Genomic DNA, 19,992 nt, shown 5'->3' with positions numbered 1-19,992 from the left:
GTGTGACTCTTAATTTGTGTTCCATCAAGAACTAAAAGATAAAGAATTCTAAAAATGTACTCCATCAGCAATAATTTAATATATATATATATATATATATATATATATAAGTAAAAACAAAAAACAAAAAAACAAAATCCGAAACCTTTTTAGTTCACCTACAAAGGACTTCCAGCTTACCCATCAAATTAGTTGACCCCAATATTCCACCCACATGCTGATGAAAATCCCACACGACTTGAGTTTTATTAAAACTTAATTTACTGATTGATATGCGCACATTACATTAGCAGTAGTGAAGGCTAAATACCAAAAGAGATGAAAATTAAGGTTGAGGTTCCCCTAACAATCATCACCAGCTTTGTGTAATAGATATCACCCTTTTAGTGAAAGATGAGAGGACCATACATACAAAAACAGTATATATAAACATCAGCAATCATAAATCCAACTTGAATCCACATCCTTATCTTTTGTTTGAATGGAAGACAATGGAGCAACAAAGAGACTAAAATCTACTAAATTTTAGTGATCTACTCTTTTTCTTTTTCTTTCTTTCTTTCTTCTTCTTCTTCTTCTTCTTCTTCTTTTTGGCCATTTATGATCTCCTAAAGAAATATTAAATGCCTACGGGTTTTACCATCATGAAAGAAAAAAAATTAAAAATTAAAAATTAAAAACTAGGGAAAAAAATTGCTGTACTTTCAACAAGTTCACGTGCAGCAAAGTGCAACAGCAAATTTTGAATTTTCCTTCTAGTGTATCCATATTACATGGTACAACGGTTTTCAATTTGATATCTTGAAGAGACAACCATCAAACTATACAAGCTTCATTTTCAAGCTTGAAGATTCTTAGACTGGCTCAAAGACATGATTTTTTTCCAGCAATTTAAACATGTTAATTTAATTTACTGAGGGAAATAAGGTTTTAAGCAAATTTAACTAGCAAAAAAATAATCCTGTAGGAGTGAGAATGAAGATCAGAACAAAGGCTTCTTCCCATTTAACATTCCCATCAAGTGCTCGAAAACCTTCCCTCCTCCATCACGCAGACCAGAATGCATATACTCATTAGTGATCCACAGCCTAATCCCTGCAATCTGAGAAGCTGTTTCCATAGCTATCTTGAAGTTGACAAACAAATCATCATAATAAACAGCTGCTGCAACAGGCACCTGTCAGCATGGAAAGAAATAATTTGATAAAGCACCAGCCAAAGCCCAGTGAAATGCAAAAACCTGTTTTCTCACTCATTAACAAAATATCTATTACTACTACTGGTATTACTAATAATAATAATATAATAATCACATTTTGGGCTGTTGGAAAGTTGAGATCTCCATTGGAAAATCTTACAGCCAATTACAATTCACAAAGATTGACTAACTACAACATCAAAGGTAACAAACCTTGTTATTATTGAGCATATTAATGTCATATAGTGGAGGCCAATCCTGCTTCTCAGCCAATATATGAGCAGCATCTTTGAATTTTGTCAGCGCATGAATCTCATCAAACATCCATGGAAATATCATCTGCACAAGTAACAAATCCAGAATATATGAATTCATTTCATAGTCAAACGCTACAAGCAACACATGGTAAAGACCAAGTCCAAGTGAACTTCAGAAATTGCAAAGAAACTAACTTCAGCAATTTGGCTTCTACTCTTAGGCCATACTACTGACTCGAATCATTGAACACCTTTTTTTGGATAATCAAAAGGGGGGGCAGGGGTGACCATTTGTGACTAACCCCTTAAGGCGTGACCTAATAGGGCCACCCCCGTTAGAGAATGTTAGATTGAGTCATAGCTACTGTGACCGGGGCGTCACAGACCTCACCCTAGCACCCCAAGAGAGCCAGCAAAAGAGGCGCAATGCAAGCTAGGAACCCTCCTCCCACACGGTACCCGCCACAACTCGAACAAGGGACCTTGTGCTTGCATGTGGGATCTCTCCCAACTGGGCCACCCCTCCTGAGGCGAATCATTGAACACCTATACAATAGCGTGCCTCTTTGTAGCAACCATATTAAAAACCCACAATTTAGGTATTGAATGCAACAGAGTGTTAACATGATCAAAGTCTAAGTGCACAACAATGTCCATATTATGAATCAGGGAAAATTCCACAGATGCTCACAAGGTACACATGATTTAAATTTAAAAAAAATAAAAAAATCCCATTGCCCTTGTGGTTCATAATATTAGAGGATGGGTCAAGCATCATACAAACAATTTATCTTTGTGTACTCTGTACTTGAAGCATATTCTTTTCTTGTAAAAGAATTTGTATTGAATGAAATAAAAAGGGTAAAAGGGAGAAAGAAAGATGTCCGATATATTTGGTCATGGCCAGAACTACTACTAAACTACAGTCAGTCCACCCATAAACCAGTTATAGTCTCTACAGTTGCAAAAATATTGCATGCCTCAGGGCAATCAAATCTTAAATTGAAAAAATTTTTGAAGCTAAAATATATTTTGCTGCTTCCAAGTTTAGGCTTGTTGGTTATTGTCAACATAGTTCTGCCCAACTCCATTAATCAAGTGCCATTGTCACATGAGCTGCATGTGACATAAAATAAACATTGTTTCAGTGAAAATTTCATAAACAATAAATAAATTTTGAGGAAAGAATAGATTTAAAGAAGAATAAGAAGAAGAAATGTTAAATTTGAATTCAAATTGTCCAAATTAAAATTTGAAAAATACAGAAGATTGACTGATTCCATTATAGGTACAAAATACAATCAAGACAATTGCCTAATGCCACAAATTCAAATCATTTGCACTTTGGCAATAAAAAATTCATCAAAGATTTAATTGGTTTTTATGCCCAGACCCTAAAAAGCAACCCTTTGAGAAACAAATTGAGCAACTGATGTATTTGGCAGAAGCAAAACAAGAAACATTCGAAATCTACTAGCAATTTGGGGAGAAATTCAGTGCTATCACTTAAGAGGGTAACCCAATTCACTGGGGACTTACAGGGTTAGTCAAATCCCAAATCCCAACATGACCATTTCTCAGGCAGAACCTCAATTGCCTCCTCGTTCAGTTGCAACATCATTGAGTCTGCCACCTTCCTCGCCCAACGGCACCTCATCAAAATCCTTATCTACTGACTCCTTCATTAGTCACCACACATCTTCAACTGTTGGTTCTTATTCTACATCAACCAAAAACCAGTATATAACTGAAACCATGACCATTCCAGTGACAAAACCAGTTTGTAGTTCATACTTCTCCTATCTGCCCACCCCCCCCCCCCCCCCCCCACCCTGATTTTCGTTTTTTCCTTTACAGCAGTAACAGCACTTAGTCATTGGAGTTAGAGAAAGGACCATATTGAAATAATAAGAAACCTTTTTGAGATGATCAAATTGATACTTTTTTTTTTTTTTTTTGATAGGTAATATGAGTACTATTATTGACGAAATAATAAAAAAGAAACAAGCAATGTGTTTCATGAGGATGAACAACAGCAAAGCACAAACAGAAAACAAATAGGAAAGCAATCAGGAGACTAAACTAAGAGAAGAGAAGAACAATCTGTAAAACCTCAGCACCAAGACCAATCAAAGAGGCTACGCTGACACACGCCTTTTTAACTCAACCAAAGACTTCTCATAATTGATACTATAGAGACCAAATTGACAAGTATAACACAGAGGGACCAAAATTTATTTTAGTCAAGTTTGAAATTAGTTTCTTTTAATGAAAAAGATTTCTTATTGTTACATTCAAACCAACCTATCTTTTTTTTATTTTAAATCTTCCACAATACTGCAACATCCTTTTTAAGGGTTTTTTTTTTTTTTTTAATAGGATTCAATTCTGTAAGGAACCCCTATAGAAATTTTTATTTACTCCCCACTATTAAAATATTGCCATGTCAGACTTTTTTTTAATAGAAAAATAGGTAGTCCACATACAGAACACAACCCCCTAATGACTATAAGAGGGAAGAAGAAGAAGTTGATGAGATTGAAGAGAGGGAGAGAAAAGAGGATTCATGATTTTTTGATAAGTAAATATTTTATTCAATAAAAAATACCTCATGAACAACAGAATACACAAGACAGCCTTAAGAATTACAATCAAATAATTACAAGCAAAGAAAATCAATTCAGTGAACTCTGTAATAGTGCCACTGTCACTAAGACCCAGGACAGTTGACCATTCATAGAGTAATTTATGAAAAGAGACTTTCAACTGCATTTCCGAAACTTCCACATCTCACATCTTCAAAAGTGCGGTAATTCTGCTCTCTCCACAAAATTCACATCAAATTCTATTAAATTACCAATTGTCCCAAAAGTTTAAGTTGTTAGGAAATAGTGAATTTAATCACTTAACTATAATTCTAACACTTCCCATTACGTGTGGGCTTAAACTTTCCCTTAATAAGTGGGGGCCCCACACGTGGGATTTTTAACATTTTAAGCGGTTAAGAAATTGTAAATTTATTCACTTAACCATAATTCTATCAAGCTCAAAGGAACTAAATTCCACACTACAGAAGAACATTTTTCTAACTAATTTCTCCAACCAACAAGTAAATCAATCATTTTGTTCAAGATCACCAATGAACTCCAAAAATACCAAAAGCATAACTCCACAAACCATAAGCAAGATCACAATGAAGTAACAAATGGTCCACCATCTCCTCGCTACTCCTGTACAATCAGCACCAATTTACTAGTGTAAATCCTTTCTTTGAAGATTATTAGTCAAAATCTTCCCCACGCTGTTGTCCACAAAAAGAAAGCAACCCGCTTCAGGGCTTTGGCACGCCAAATTCCTATCCATGGAAAATAGATCCATTGGAGTTCGCAACACAACATAGTAAGACCAAATATCAAACCACTATTTTTTTTTTTTTTTTAAAGATAAGGACCAAATGTCAAACCTCTCTAGTCCACCCACTATCATACTCTTCCAAAAGTTACAGCCATGAGTTCTTTGCATTTGTTTTGTTGTCCAACCTCTCTAGTCCACCCCATTCTTTAATGATATAACCTGTCTCCACAAACAAGTTTCTTCTTCCTTCCTGATATGCTACAGCCATTTCCCTAAGAGAGCTTAATTAAAGGTGTCTAATTTGTGCATCTCCAAAACCCTCACAGAGAATGGGAGAGATTGGAGAGCACACTGTATTTCAATCCACCAAATGAAATTTAAACCCATCCCCGGGCCCACCCCAAAAGAAATTACTCTCCAACTTATTTGACACATGGGGTGAAATAAGTAAATAAAGAAAGGTAGCAAGTTGGAAGGTTTAACAGCACACTCTTAATAACATTAAGCTTCCCCCTTTCGACAAATATAACTTTTTCTAACCTGAAAATCTTCACTCCATTTTCTTTATAATGGGATCCCACACTGTTTATGCTTTGAAAGACAAATGCAAAGGCATGCCTAAATAGTTCATTGGAAAACTCCTAATTTTGCAACAGAGAATATCAACTAACTCCCAAAATCTCCTGCACATTCCGGCTAATTCAGCTATTCCAACAAAATTCTGTTCTAATAGCTAAGTTGAAAAGGTCCCCAGAATCGAATGCAAAACATTGGTGCCAAAGCCCCAATGGAGTTTTGAACCCAAGATATTGCTCCAGTTTTGCCAAGAGCTTTGTAACTCAATGATACTCCTTTATAAGGAGAACATTGGTTTGAGTTCCCCACAGCTGAATTATAATGCGCAAAAGATCCCCTTTTTATTGGCATATTGAAACAAATAGGTGTGTAAATCCATTTATCGGATAACTTAATAAGCTTGTTCGTGGTTTCCTAATAAGCTGTTGAGTTCATAATTTCATAAAATATCTTGCCTTAACTAGCTGATCTTTTCCATCCTACATCTAACATTTACCAATCAGTTATTTTTCTATCCAACAGACTCCAATAACTGGAAGGAAATTACGGTTGATTGTGAATTATAAAGGAAAATATTATTGCCATGCGCACCTCTCCCATGAAAATTACGGGGTGACCTTCTTTGGCAGCTTTGATTGCATCAAATTTTCCCTCATCTTCACTCCTTATTCTGTGAGCAGACCAACTTGATGAAGCACCCTAAGAGAGAGAGAGAGAGAGATTAGACATTTTTTTTTTAAAGTTACAATCAAATATGATTTGATTAGTAGAATTATAGACAATAAAAATTCTACCTGACAGTAGATTGACTCGTGCAGAATCGCATAGAGTGGGTTTGTATCAAAAGCTATTGAACTTTCAAACTGCATAAATGGAATGACTTGAGGTAAATTCTAAGAATGAGATCCATAACATTGGGTTCAAGATCAATAAGAAATTAGTAATTCTCTTACAGCATTCAAAAAGTAGTAACTGATTTGCTTTGGTGCTCCCGGAACTAGTACAGGATCCCAAACCCCCTCAAACCTACAGGCCATAGTAAAAATAAACTTGAATTAAAGAATAACAAATTTTAAATCATAATAACTATTTTGGTATTCATGGTGACTTACATATAGTGTAACCGCTCAAAACCAGCAGAAGATCCTAAACAAGAAAGGCCAAGAGTTTGAAGTCCCCATGGGGTTAAGATGCCCCCAGATGGAAGAAGCACCTATACCAAAATAGAAGAGAAAAGAGGGGGTAGGGGGGTTGGAGGGATTCAAAAAATTCAGCTTGAGCTTTCAGCATTAGGAATAATAACAAAATCATATGTCGCAGATCCTCACCCCTCCTCCCTCAGACGCTGCTAAATAATTAACAACTTCTCTAACAATTTCAATGTCTTGAGGATACCTCTTGTAGTACTTTTCATTTTGGAGTATAATCTGTTCAGAGCATACTCTATACACGGTATCTGCAGTGCATCCATTTCCAATTGGAGGGGTTCCACCAGTTAGAAGGACTTGTCTCAGTCCTTGTGGTGCAAAACTCAAATAGGTTACTGCACAAAATCCACCATAACTCTACACAAGAAGGAGAACAAGCTGTCATTTAGATAAACAGTTGGCCTCAATGAACTAGAAGCAAAATTGTAACAATGACTAAATGCTAGGAATGGACAAATGGTGAGAAGGCACAAGATGAGAGCAACAGGAATGCAACAAAAGGAGAGAAGCTAATGCATACATACATGCATATGTGAGTGAGTGCGTGTGTGTCCGCGTGCGCACGCGTGTGGGTGTGGGTGAGGGCGTGTGTAAAATGGAATAAAGTTTGACAGGGAGGCATCCCATGAAGATTGATTGGGCAGTGCATTTTTACAAGCTTTGATCGGATTTAGAATAATTTAAACTATTCAAAAGATGGAGGAGAACATATATGAGAGGAATTAAGCATTGACATTGTAATCTTAAAGCTTTTCTTTAGGAAAAAAAAAAAGAAAGTGCTTTCCATATATGAAATGTTATAGGTTGTTCAAATACATGCAATGGTTTTAATCATATGACTCTAATAATTTATGCAAAGTGTAAAGAATTTCAATACAATTATTTATATATTATGTAACAGTTTACATAAAAAAGAAAAACGATGAATACATGTAAAAATGGGTGATGCTCTAGCAATTTTGATGCGATGCTTCCTAGCAATTTTGATGTGATACTCCCCTATCATACTTTTTTTTTTCTCTGATGGGACTCCCCTATCATACTTTGTGTGTGTGTAATATACATATAATAAAAAATTCTTGCAACTTGCTTGTGGAAATTGTTTTTTGCATGGTCTAAAACTTGTAAAATTGAGGCCTCGGCAGAGGGCAGGCCCATGACTATGTACTGAAAGATCACACGCACTCACAAATAACAAAAGGAAATGGTAATCTTTGTACCTGACCCAAAATTGTCCAAGGTCCAGCATCAGGAACAAGACGTACTCGCATAAACTCGGCATCATTTACTATATTGTCAGCTCGAAAATGTTTTAAGTAGTCAACCAAATCCTCTGCAGACTTAAATTGTGACATAGATGATGCCGTCAAAGGAGTCGATAACCCTGTTCCTCGCTGCAAGAAAATTTCAGCAGTAGGATAAAAGGAAATATATATAGAGATACAGATATCAAATATCAATAAAAGCTTTTTACTAAGAGCATCCAGAAACCATGCCTGATCCATCAATATGAGACGAAATTCTTCACAAGCTTTGTGTATCCATCCACTAGCTTCTGTTGGTCTAGGGCACTCAAACCCAGGTCCACCTTGTAGGAATAGTAGGTATGGCAGCAGTTGATCTTCTTTCCCAACTGCAACACGGATATGTGATTAAAAAAGAATTTTAAAACTAGTGACCATGTAGAAATAACCCAATAATAATCCATATAAGCATTTTACAGAACAATAGTCTACATCAAACACAGTTTGCTTGTCAATCACCTATCTATATCGACTGTTCAACAAGAAACAGATAAGATAATTAAAACAAAGACAATATTTCACTTTAGTTAATAAAATGGAAACTTTTCATAGGTGTAATCTGTACGCAGTGACTGCTTGCATGCATATTAAAAAAATATCAATTCATCGTGTACATAATGATGCAACAATGTTGAACTTGCCCCTAATATACTTAGCATTGCCATTATCTACAATTCCACGCTTTCAACAGACAATAACCTGCTAATAACACAAATTATCACTTTTATGAAGAGTTACCGTAGTCAATATTCTTAGTGGAAATTGGTGGTTCTACACATTTTGGAGTTTGGTCCATGGTCCATCCGATAGAGAAATAAATCGAGCACTTTGTGAAAAAAGCAAATCACATTGCTTCGCATCAAGAACAAGTAAGAATTTGAAAAACGGGAGAAATGGACTTCCATTCCCATACATGTGGGGTCTACACACATTTGATTGAAAACCTCACTAATTGATCTAAAATTTCGAGCACATTTTATTGCTGAAACAAAACAAAGACATCTACAACAACAACAACAACAAAAATCCTATATCATACATGTACAATCTTTAGGAGCAACTAATTAAACCTTTTTAGTCAACTATTTATATAATTGAACTTTTTCTCTATACGAAATTCTCTTTTGCATTTACATTACTCTATTTTCTGAGCAATCACATAAATTTTTCATCTCAATCTTATAATTCAAATTCAAACACAATGATCAAATAATAATAATACGAATTAGACTTTGATTTAGCCATTGACAACCTCACTATTAACCTCAAAATTCATGCGCATTTGATTTGTCACCTTTTTTCTTTCTTTTTTTTTTTCTCTCTACACGCAATTCTGATTTGCTTCTACATTCCACTATTTTCTCAGCAATTAAACAAGTAAGCCACATAAATTCAAATTCAAACACATTGATCAAACAATAATGACAAAGATAACACGAATTAAGGCTTTGTTTTAACGAAATGAATAAAGTTTTCCAGTACCGGCAACGACTTCGCGAGCGAAAACGGAGATCTTAGGAGAAGAGCGAGGTTCGAGGGAGTAATCGAGAGGGACAACGAATCGATGGTTTCGGAGCCGGAGCTCCGGCACGGAGTACCAGGTTCCGACGACGTGGTCCGGCGAGGAGTTCACTCCGGCCATTGAAGCCACCGTTCGGACGAAGAGAGATCTTGCGGCTGAAAATGGCGAAATGGCGCGAGAGAATAGAGAGTGAGAGCGAAAGAGCTGGAGTGGGTTTATGAGTGAGGGTGACGCGTGCGTCGCCAACATTTTTGATAGCGAGTGTGAGAGAGGGACACGTGGAGTGAATCTGAGGGTTTTGGGTTTGGATAAGATTTATGTGAACCGTTGGATATTGATTGAAGCCTTTTTTGACGGTCAAAAGTGGGGGTGGGTTTCAGAATGATGTCAATTTTGATTAGTGCTATTTTTAAGCAGGGAAAAGATAGCGAGTGCGTCATTGTACACACACGCAAAACTAGCGGCAATGTATAAATATGATTCATGATTGCATGGAAAGAACGCATATAATATATACTAGCCTCTGAGCACGCGCGTGAGCGCATGCTTAAAGGCTAGTTTATAGGATGCGCTTGTGTATTTTCGGAACTCATATCTAGTTAATACAAATTAGATTAAAAATAAAATTAATGCTTCCCATTAGTGAATTAATAGACAACCAAAGTGACATATTTTGTAATACTTTATAAAAATCCGATGGTACATAACAAAAATATTATATGGATTCGCAACAAAAAAATAAAAATAAAAAAGATAACAAAAAGGGAAAAAAAGAAAAGGTTAATCTGATTAGCTGTATTCTCACCACTACTAAGTTGGGCTTCATTTTGTGCAATTGATATATTGCGCCTGCCACTTGCACAGGGCCTTCATTTAAATTTATTCGATTTGTCTCTAAATCAGTTTGACTGTGTTCAATGTTTGTTGTTCCACGATCTCTATTACCTATAGGATGTGCTTGTGTATTTCCAGAACTCATATCTAGTTAATACAAATTTGATTAAAAATTAAAATCAATGCTTCCCATCAGTGAATTAAGAGACAACAAAAGTGACATATTATACGGCCTGATTACAATTTGGAAAAAAGAAAAAAAAGAAAGAAAAAAAATGTAATAGATGGACTTTAAACATTCTATGAATAAATAGCAAAAACTAAGGTTTTTTTTTTTTTTTTTTTTTTTTTTTTTTCACATAGGAAAGACATCCATTAACTATTTAAAATTTAAAATACTCAACTTCTACACAAATACAAACTTCCACCACCACCACACACACGTTCTCCCATTTGAATTGGGCAATTCAAGCCGTACTCTTAGTCTTAACTTCTAATCCTTATAATTTCTTTTATTTTTTTAAAGTTTTTTAATAAAATAAAATTTTTAAAATTGTTTAGAAATTTGTCTTACTTGGTTACTCCTTAACTAAAATTTAAAATTTTAGATAAGTAACAACTTAAAAATCTTAAGTTTTAGCTTATCTAAAATATCATTCTCAAAAAAAAAAAAAAAAAAAAAAAAAAACACTTATCTAAAATTTAAGAGTTTTAACTATTCATAAACACATCTCTTGAGTTTAGCAAAAAAAAAAAAAAATCCTTACACCTACACAATGAAGGCTTAATAAAAATTGGTTAGGATAACCAATTATGACTTTTTAAAAAGTCACCCGGAATACATGGTTCTTACTCGGTTACTCCTTTTAAAATTTTAGATAAGTAAAAACTTAAAAATCTTAGATTTTAACTTATCTAAAATTTATTTCTAAAAAAAAAAAAAAAAGAATCTTATCTAAAATTGAAGACTTTTAACTGTTCATAAACACATCTGCTGGTATTAGCAAAAAAAAAAAAATTCTTACACCTACACGACTAAAAAAAAAAAAAAAAAAACCCTATATCACACAAAATTTTAGTTGTCTTATAATTTGCTAAACCTGAATACTACAATTCTTTCTACTCAGACATGTAAAGGCACCAATGTTAATTTAGAAATAATTTTGTAATCTTATGTTGGATGTAACGGTTAGTGAATCTATCTATATCGGTGGAGAATTGCAATAAGTATTTAACGAACGAATTACCTAAATCTTGTAGAGAGGCGTGAAAGTTCAATTTGAGAGCAGAGCAAATTACAAAACTAAGCAAAGAAAAATAAATTAATTGATTAATTAAACAAAAGAAAAATCTTCTTCTTCAACTTGTCGCCTCCGATTCCTTAATTCGTTCTTGTTGAAGGACAGAATTTTGAAAAGTTTCACGGCACTAATAAAAAGTAACGTGATCTATGTGTTTTCTCTTCTATATTCAATTAAACCATACGCAAGTTCCTTTTATATAAAGATGTAGCCACCTGATAGAAACTATATTTCAATTAGGAATAGGAATGGTAATGATTGAGAAGAGTTTTTGTTGATGTGCAACAAAAAATTCTATTTCAAACCGGAATAATAGGAGTAGACGTGGGTTCAACTGAGAAGTTCTTTTTTTAATGAGAAGTTCTGTTGAAAATTATTTCAACTGACACTTTCTTTTTTTTTATTTTATGTGGGATAGTTACAAACGTACTGACACAATTTTTATCACCTCTTTTTTTTTCTTTTTTTTTACGTGGGATAGTTACAAACGTACTGACACAATTTTTATCACTTTTTTTTTTTTTTTTCTTTTCACGTGGGATAATTTTTGCTTATTTTATTGGAGGGGTAGTTATTTTCTTACAAACGTGAGTAGTGAGAAGTTCTTTTTTTGAGGAGAAAAGTGGGGAAGATTTATTGTACACGTTTCTTTATTTTTTTGACATCACTGGGGAGTTTTTTCTTTTTTTTGACAACACGTTGGGAGTTTTTTATGCTATTGAATAGAAGTAGGAGTTTATTAATGTATTATTTTAACCTTATTTTTAAGTTTTAGATAGGGGTATTTTTGACAGTTTAAAAAGCAATAACTAACTTTCGTTTGTCAATTTACTATTTTAATCCCATTTTTAAGTTGTTGGTTAATTAATTTAGGGGTATTTTTGACCGACAAAAAAGCAATAACTAACTTTTTGAATCCTCTTAATATATACAGATTTTTTAATAATTTCTTTCATCTATATATATATATATATATATATATAATCGAAACCTCTGCTGGCACCACATTTTTTCACATCAGCATAATATTTAAAAAATAAAAAAAATATTATAACACCTCAAAACTCTAACAACTTTACCCCTCTCTCAAGTTAAGAAATATAAAACCATAGTTTCTACAAACTCTCTCTCTCCAAATATAAATATCAAATTCAACCCCTTTAATTTCTCTTTATATTTTTTAGGCTTCTATAGAGTTATAGTGAGTTATGCTGATTTTGTTTTTTTGTGTGTGTGTATAGATGGTCATAATACTCCGGTATTCCAAGAGAAGTTTGTGTTTTCGTTAATTGAAGGCCTTAGAGAGATAAGTGTTGCAGTTTGGAACAGGAATACAAAAGACGATTTCATTGGCAGCGGAAAGTAATTACTTTGTCTCATATTTTTGTTTTTGAATTTATTTTGTGTGCTTTTTAGACCCTTTTGGATCAATTTTGTTAATTGGGTGTTTTTTTTTTTTTGATAGGGTCCAATAGGGGAAGGTTCTTTCAAAGGGTTACGACGACCGCACTTGGTGTTTATATACTATTAGTGGGGGGTAAGTGCTATAAATTACTAACCCTTTTAAGTGTATAATCTATTTCTAAAATCATCTATAATATTTTTTCCTCCGAAAATTTTATCTCTTTAATTTTAGTATATTGTGTTTCTTAAGTTATAGATAGATTTTCTTTATTTCTTATTTTCAATAATAAATCATTTTATTGCAATACCGGTAATTGTTTGAGAAATCCAATATGTTCATATCTCTATAGAATAGAGAATAGTAGAAGCCAATTTTATTACAACTGCTTAAATTGAGTTGACTTAATTCCGTACAATTACAAAGTATAGCATGAAAGATAATGAAATTAATTGTTGTAATTTTTATTTTCTTTCCATGTTTTGAAATTCCATGTTTTTATTGTTGATGAGAAATTAAGGCTCAGTTGCACAATATGTGTAAATTTTTCAAAATGCTACTTTAAATAGTAAGTTAATGTGTCTCTTACATTTGGGTATTAGTTAGAATTATTTTCAAATGATTGTACCAATAAAAGTGAATGTGTATAAATTTTGTTTAACTATCCCGTGTATCGCACGGGTTAGCGACTAGTAGTTCCATAAATCCTTGTCCTTCCAATAATGAGAAATGAGGATTCAAAAAATAATTCTATAAATTTCTATTCGGAAAAAAAAAAAAAAAATTCTGTTATTAAATTATAAGATTCTTAACTTATAATCATTAACAAACATGAAAAATACACAATTTTATTCTAAATAATTTGATATTAATGGCCTAAGGAAGGGAAAATAAAGGAATAAAATAGGATTAAGTAATTTTGTTTAAATATTTTAAAATGAAAGAAATAAATGTAAGTTATCTTGTTGGAGAGTAACATTAGATGGAATAGAATGTAATCATTTATAACAACATAATTATTATGCCCCTATTTTAGAATAAATGACTAAATATATATGAATATTTTGAGAGTTTTAGTGAAATTTTTTTAAACCAAATTGCATTCCCTCATATTCTTTCCAGTTTTTGAGGGAATGAAACTTTGAGGTTTTGAGGAAATTGAGAGAAACAAGTATTCCTTCTTATCTATTTTACTTCCTTCCGCTTAAACTTGCAAATAATTGGATGCTCTTTTCATTCCCTATATTAAAACTCCTAAACAAGGGTCAATGATTTTTTTTTTTTTTTTTTGGTATATATATATATATATAAACATCTTAAGTGGGGGATGGGATTTAAACATTGGACACTTCTATTAGAAACACCAAGATTTTGGGGAGTGTCAATTAACATAAAGCTCATTAGCTTCTTATGGACACCAATGAAAGGTGCTAAAATTGCTAAAAAGCTATTTTAGCACCTCAAATATTAAAAAACCTCCTACATTAATGGTATTATAGCTAGCTAATTTTTTTTGTCTCACTACTACAGTAAACTGTTACTTGTAGCAGTTACTGTAGCTAGCTGCCAAACTTGAAAAACTTTTTTTTTTTTTTTTTTTTAAATAACCCCTAATGATGTTGAAAAATCAGTGTGTTGAATGGCTCGGGCTTCTACAGCAACTTCGTGACCTGAAATGAAAAGAACTATCAAAGGGGACCGGCCAAGGACCCTCCAATGACTAAGTTAGTTTTTTCTTCCAAGGAACGCATATGGAGAGTGTATAATTGGATGAACATACCTTAGTTTGTTAAGGGTGGATCCCTTTTATAGAGGACTTGGAGTGGGTCTACTTATTTGGTTCCACTAACATCATGGGGGATGCATGGATTTCATGGAGCATTGCATGAGAGACAAGTGGACTTAGTAGAATGTGGGAGAGATCTTTGAGGGGTTTATCCCACGTTTAGGAAACTAAAATTTAGCTACTCATATTGAGCAATCATAATGCTTAATATTTTTCTAAGTGTTCACACTCATCTACACCTCAGGCTAGTATGGACGAGTATATTTGACTGTTGAGCCCCCTTTGTAATCTCTCTAATTTCTCCTTTAAGGTTCATCTTGTATGTTGATAGGTTTGCATGATCTTTATGGACGAACTGGACTTTGTATTTTACCATAAGTTGCCCCCTTGTCCATAAGTCGTCTTAACTATCGTCCACCATATTTTTATGTTGCTTTCTTATATGTTATTTTACACGTGGCTCCTAATGATATGTTGACAACTTGTAGACGTGGCATCATAGATGACGTTGGATTTTTCAGTGGAGATGATGATGTTGGAAAATCTGGTTTTGTATCTCATACAAAACACATAGCGGAAGCAACAATAACGGATCTACTTCAATCATGAGAGATAACATGTAACCTTGAATTAAAGAACAAAGAATAGAGAGCGTACCTTGATGCAGTGAAATTCAAAAACCAAGACTTGAAAATACCTCTAATCTTCATCTCAATTCCACACGATACCCAAGAAGTGTGGTCTCTCAATCAGTCTTTTTGTACATTGATTCTCAAAGAAAAATCCTTCTTTTTCTCCTTGCAGAGAAAAAACTGTTTTCTTTTCTTTTCATCATACGTACATTCTAACTACAATGGTAGTTACTTTATTTAATAACTCTTATTAAATAAAAATTGATTATCTAATTGGGATTAGCTTTTTGGGCTTACCCAATTAGGCTTTAGTTTGTGGTTTGAGATGGGACCAAAGGGAACAAATAAGACTCTAACTCTAATGGGCCTTAGGCTTTTCTGTCAACTTTTGACAAGTCCAAAGTTACCATTAATTATATTTAATACCACTATAAGAATATAATTGTACTTTAGGCCTTATTAATAAATTATATCTCAAGACTTTATTATCCATACAACCCCTTCATTAAAATATTCATAGTAATACAAAGTCATAAATGTTGACTGCCACTTTAAAGATTACTACATCTTAATCCTTGAGTACCCGGTTTTATCCTTTATGTTATTCATCATATATTTATGAAATCCAATTTCATAAATATATACTTTAATAACTCCTTACTAAAGCGGTTGGACCCAACACTCTGAATAACCAAACCCATTAAACTTATCTCAAGTGAATATTTTATATCTCCGTTAAGAGATTATGAATTCCATCTTAAGAATATATGTTCTATCAACACTAAATGCGATTGCCCAGCATACTGAGGTTTTAATCGTTTCTTATAGATCTCACTCCTGATATATCAAAGCAACCTACACCTCATGATCAGGTCCATTATTCTCTCAAGATTTAGAGTTGACATAAATAGAAGTCGTGAGATTTATTATTCATTTGACAGTCGTTAGGAGAATAATAAATCTCACAACGATCAAGTTCAATATGTCTTAACTCTTAAGACACATCAACATATCAACTAGAAGTCTCCACTTCCATGATCAATACAAATCATCTTAGTTGATATGTTATAGTCTTCACAGATGAAATGCCCAATTTCATTATCGACTACGAACTAAAATTCTGAGTTTACAAAGAACTTGTGATTTATATTTTCTGTGACTTTTTACATAAATCACATACTATGCATCTCATGGACTAAGATAATGTCCCATTAGTTCATTTATAAATAGTTTGATATAATTAAACAATTTAATTATTTATGTCATGCCCATAAATTGGATTTTAGGGCATAAACCCCAACAATCTCCCACTTGCCCTCAAAGACAATTTACCATATATCCGACACTTATCTCCCTTTAGAGTAATTCATAGTCACTCTAAGGCAAGATTTGGAAATAAGTTTCAGTCAGATTTATTTCATAAATTATCTTTTCTACTATTATATCTCACGTACTCAAATCTCTCTAATGAGATAATACTTACGCTTAATGTGTATCTTCACCACCTAGGAGGAACACATATTTTGAAGTCCAACTTCATGAATCACAATCAAACTAAAAGTCAATATTTGTACAACCAGTAACCATCAAATCCTCACTTAGGTGTATAAGCATATAATCCCTCATTCTCCTAAGATATTTGAGTATATGCTTTACTCCCACTAATTAAGTGATCTTAGATTCAATTGATATTTTCTTACCATGTCCACTGCAAAATAGATATTTAGCTTAGTATATAGTATAGCATAAAGACTTCCTATTGATATGGTATAAGGAATTGTCTTAATATGCTCTTCCTTTTATATGTCTTAGGACTATAGTCCTATATAAAGGAACTTCAAACTTAAAAGGAAAGAATCCTTTCTTGAAGTATTACATGCTATACTTGGCTAGAATCTAATCTATTTAAGCAGTTTGAGATAGACCCAACATCCTCATTTCTGAATTTTAACAAAGTTTAATTCTTAGGATGTGACTAGTCTTTCCCAAGTACTTTATATCAAACTGGACTAGACAACAAAAAACTCCATTGATGACAATAACTCTACATCATTCTAAATGATTAGAATGTCATCAACATACATTAAGAAATTTATTATTCTATATAGCTTTTACACACAAAAGGCCTTTTAATACTTGATTAAAATCAAACAATTTGATTTCTTGATCAAAGATGATATTTCATGACCTAGATGTTTGCTTTAGTCCATAAATGAACTTATAGCAACTTGCATACTAAACACTACTGGTTCTTTGCTATGAACAAGTCTAATTACATCATAAAGATGTCTTCCTCAAGATTGCTACTAAAAGAAGCTTTCTTGATATCCCTTGCCATATTTCATTCCAATGAAATATAACGAATAACAGAATCTAGGTAGAGTCAAACTTGACTATTGGTGAAAAAATCTTTTCATAATCAAACCATTTCTTTCTGAATAGATCTTTTCGCCACTAGTCTTGACTTTGAAGGTTTGCACCTTCAAATCTATCAATCTCATTTATTTGTAGACCTATTTGAAAACAATAGACTTAATGCCATTAGGCACCTCTACAAGTTCTAGACTTTAAAAAGAATCTAATTCTATTCACATAACCTTGATCCAGTAATCTATATTCATATCATCTATTGCCTTTACGTAGGACCGAGGATCAAATTCATATCCTTGTGGAATAACTACAAAAGTTTATTCCAAAAGTGTGAATTTATTTGGTAATCCTCCCACTACGATATTGTACCGATGTAATAGTTATCTACAGAATAATGTCTTGTGGTGTATCTAATACAACCATCTCATTTCCAAATGTATTTTATAGTTGTCATTCAACAAATTTTGACATTTTTCTTCTCGAACAATCTACCTTTAAAAGAGCCCTATTCCTCCTTTATGTATGCACTAACTTAAAGAAGTCATTGGAACTTCATTCATTTACAAAAAGGAACCCTAGATCTTATTATCCTCTAAATAGAATTCATAGACTGAGAATATAATAAAATAATGATTCTAAAAGCCTATCTTTCACCAATCTTAAATATCATTTAGATTAATAAGATCTATAGACATAAGTGCCAAAACATACAATTACAAAGGATGGGAACTTTCTCTTTAAAAAGTAAAACATGTAAATTTCCATTTAGAAGACAATCATGGACAATGCTTAGCTTTACCAAAACAGAAATACTTTCCTTTTGGCCATTCTTTTGAGTCTAATTTCCTTTTGGCAACTACTAAGGCAACTAACTTGTCCAACTGTTTGGTATTATAATTCATTTTCTTACCACCCTTACCTTTCGGTTTAGGCTAAGAATTTGAATTAAATCATATTGATCCTAGCCTTAGCTTTTAGGATGTCTTCTGTTACGTAGAACTCACTCATCAATTCAGATAATATAAAAAGAATTTATTTTCAAAACAATTTGAATTGATCAAATGATTCTAACAAGGAATTGTGGATCATATCCATATGAGATTAACATTTAATCTCTACATCCAAGAATTCCAATTCATTTTAAAATAAAAATATTTTCATAAAAAGATATAGAATTGGAACTCCTTAAGCCTTTCTTAGCACTCAATATGATTCATACCAAACATCTAATTTTGACTTAATATAAAGTCTAAGTCTTGTACTAACTCTTGCATCTCATGCTGTAGCACAATTGAGATAGAAGCCAATGTAGCATATTAGCATTTCAATGGAGACTATGATCATATCATAAGCTATCTTCCATCAATGCATCATACATAGGAAATTATGACAATGCTGAATCAAAACATATTTATGTACTTCAGCTCCTTTAAGCACCATGTCCAAAATTATTTCTTAGTTAATGTGATTCAATAAAATAGTAGCTAGAGAACAAAATTTATGACAACTTTATTTTGAGACCATGAACATAAATACCAAGACATTATCATTTTGCATCCATAACCATATAATATGAAACCCAAAAAACATACTATACGAGGTGTAACGACAACCTAATCCCGCAATTAATATTCCTCAGCATAGAGTGAATACCAACCACTATGATCAAGCGAGAATTTTTCTCATTATTAATGCTATCATGGTAACTCTTACCAAACAAAAATGATTTGCTGCTTTTCCTTTAGCCTCTAAGTAATAATAGCAAGAACTCATCATAGAGGATACTATCAAACTTATGCCTAGACCCATGTGTAGCCACATAACTCTACCCTTGTAAGGTTTAATCTTGTAATACCATGATGCAAAACACCCTCCGCATGGAACGCAAGGCTCGAGGCCAAGATGAGGTGCTTGCCCACACCACTATAAACCGGGAAGTTCAATCTTGTAGTACCATGAAATAAACATCCTCCGCATGGAATGCAAGGCTTGAGGCCAAGACAAGATGTTTACCCCACACCACTATGAACTGACAATGGAGGCCATGAGATCCAACCCTTGTATCTCTCTCCCACTAGATATTTTAAAACCAGTGGATTGTCTTGAAATCATTGTGATCTAATCACAATTTTAACCCTACACATTAAATGTGTTTAATTGTTTAAATTCAATGTGATGTAACTAAGTCACGTCACAATAGCGTAACGAACATTCGCACAATCACAAAGAAGTTTAACCTTGTAATCCA

General features: G+C 33.2%; 1 protein-coding gene across 2 annotated transcripts; it reads right to left on the bottom strand.

The window, feature by feature from the left end:
• Window positions 1–673: 673 nt before the first annotated feature.
• Window positions 674–9,865, bottom strand: LOC115986662 (proline iminopeptidase). 2 transcript variants are annotated; one of them, XM_031109894.1, is made up of 10 exons: window positions 9,380–9,864; window positions 8,090–8,226; window positions 7,814–7,987; window positions 6,714–6,950; window positions 6,498–6,598; window positions 6,339–6,411; window positions 6,180–6,248; window positions 5,977–6,084; window positions 1,412–1,537; window positions 674–1,177 (listed from the first exon to the last, which is right to left on the bottom strand). In XM_031109894.1, exons 1-10 carry the CDS (start codon window positions 9,666–9,668, stop codon window positions 983–985), a joined length of 1,509 nt encoding a protein of 502 aa, XP_030965754.1. In that variant the 5' UTR covers window positions 9,669–9,864; the 3' UTR covers window positions 674–982. The 2 variants fall into 2 exon arrangements, with proteins under 2 accessions (XP_030965754.1, XP_030965755.1); XM_031109895.1 differs by lacking the exons at window positions 674–1,177; window positions 1,412–1,537 and adding an exon at window positions 2,856–3,175 and having other exon boundaries at window positions 9,380–9,865.
• Window positions 9,866–19,992: the final 10,127 nt, after the last annotated feature.

Source organism: Quercus lobata, chromosome 4 (assembly GCF_001633185.2).
Source record: "Quercus lobata isolate SW786 chromosome 4, ValleyOak3.0 Primary Assembly, whole genome shotgun sequence".
In the NCBI taxonomy this organism is placed as follows: Eukaryota; Viridiplantae; Streptophyta; class Magnoliopsida; order Fagales; family Fagaceae; genus Quercus; species Quercus lobata.
The sequence above is the reverse complement of the archived record's forward strand: the minus strand, read 5'-3'. Positions and strand labels throughout refer to the sequence as shown.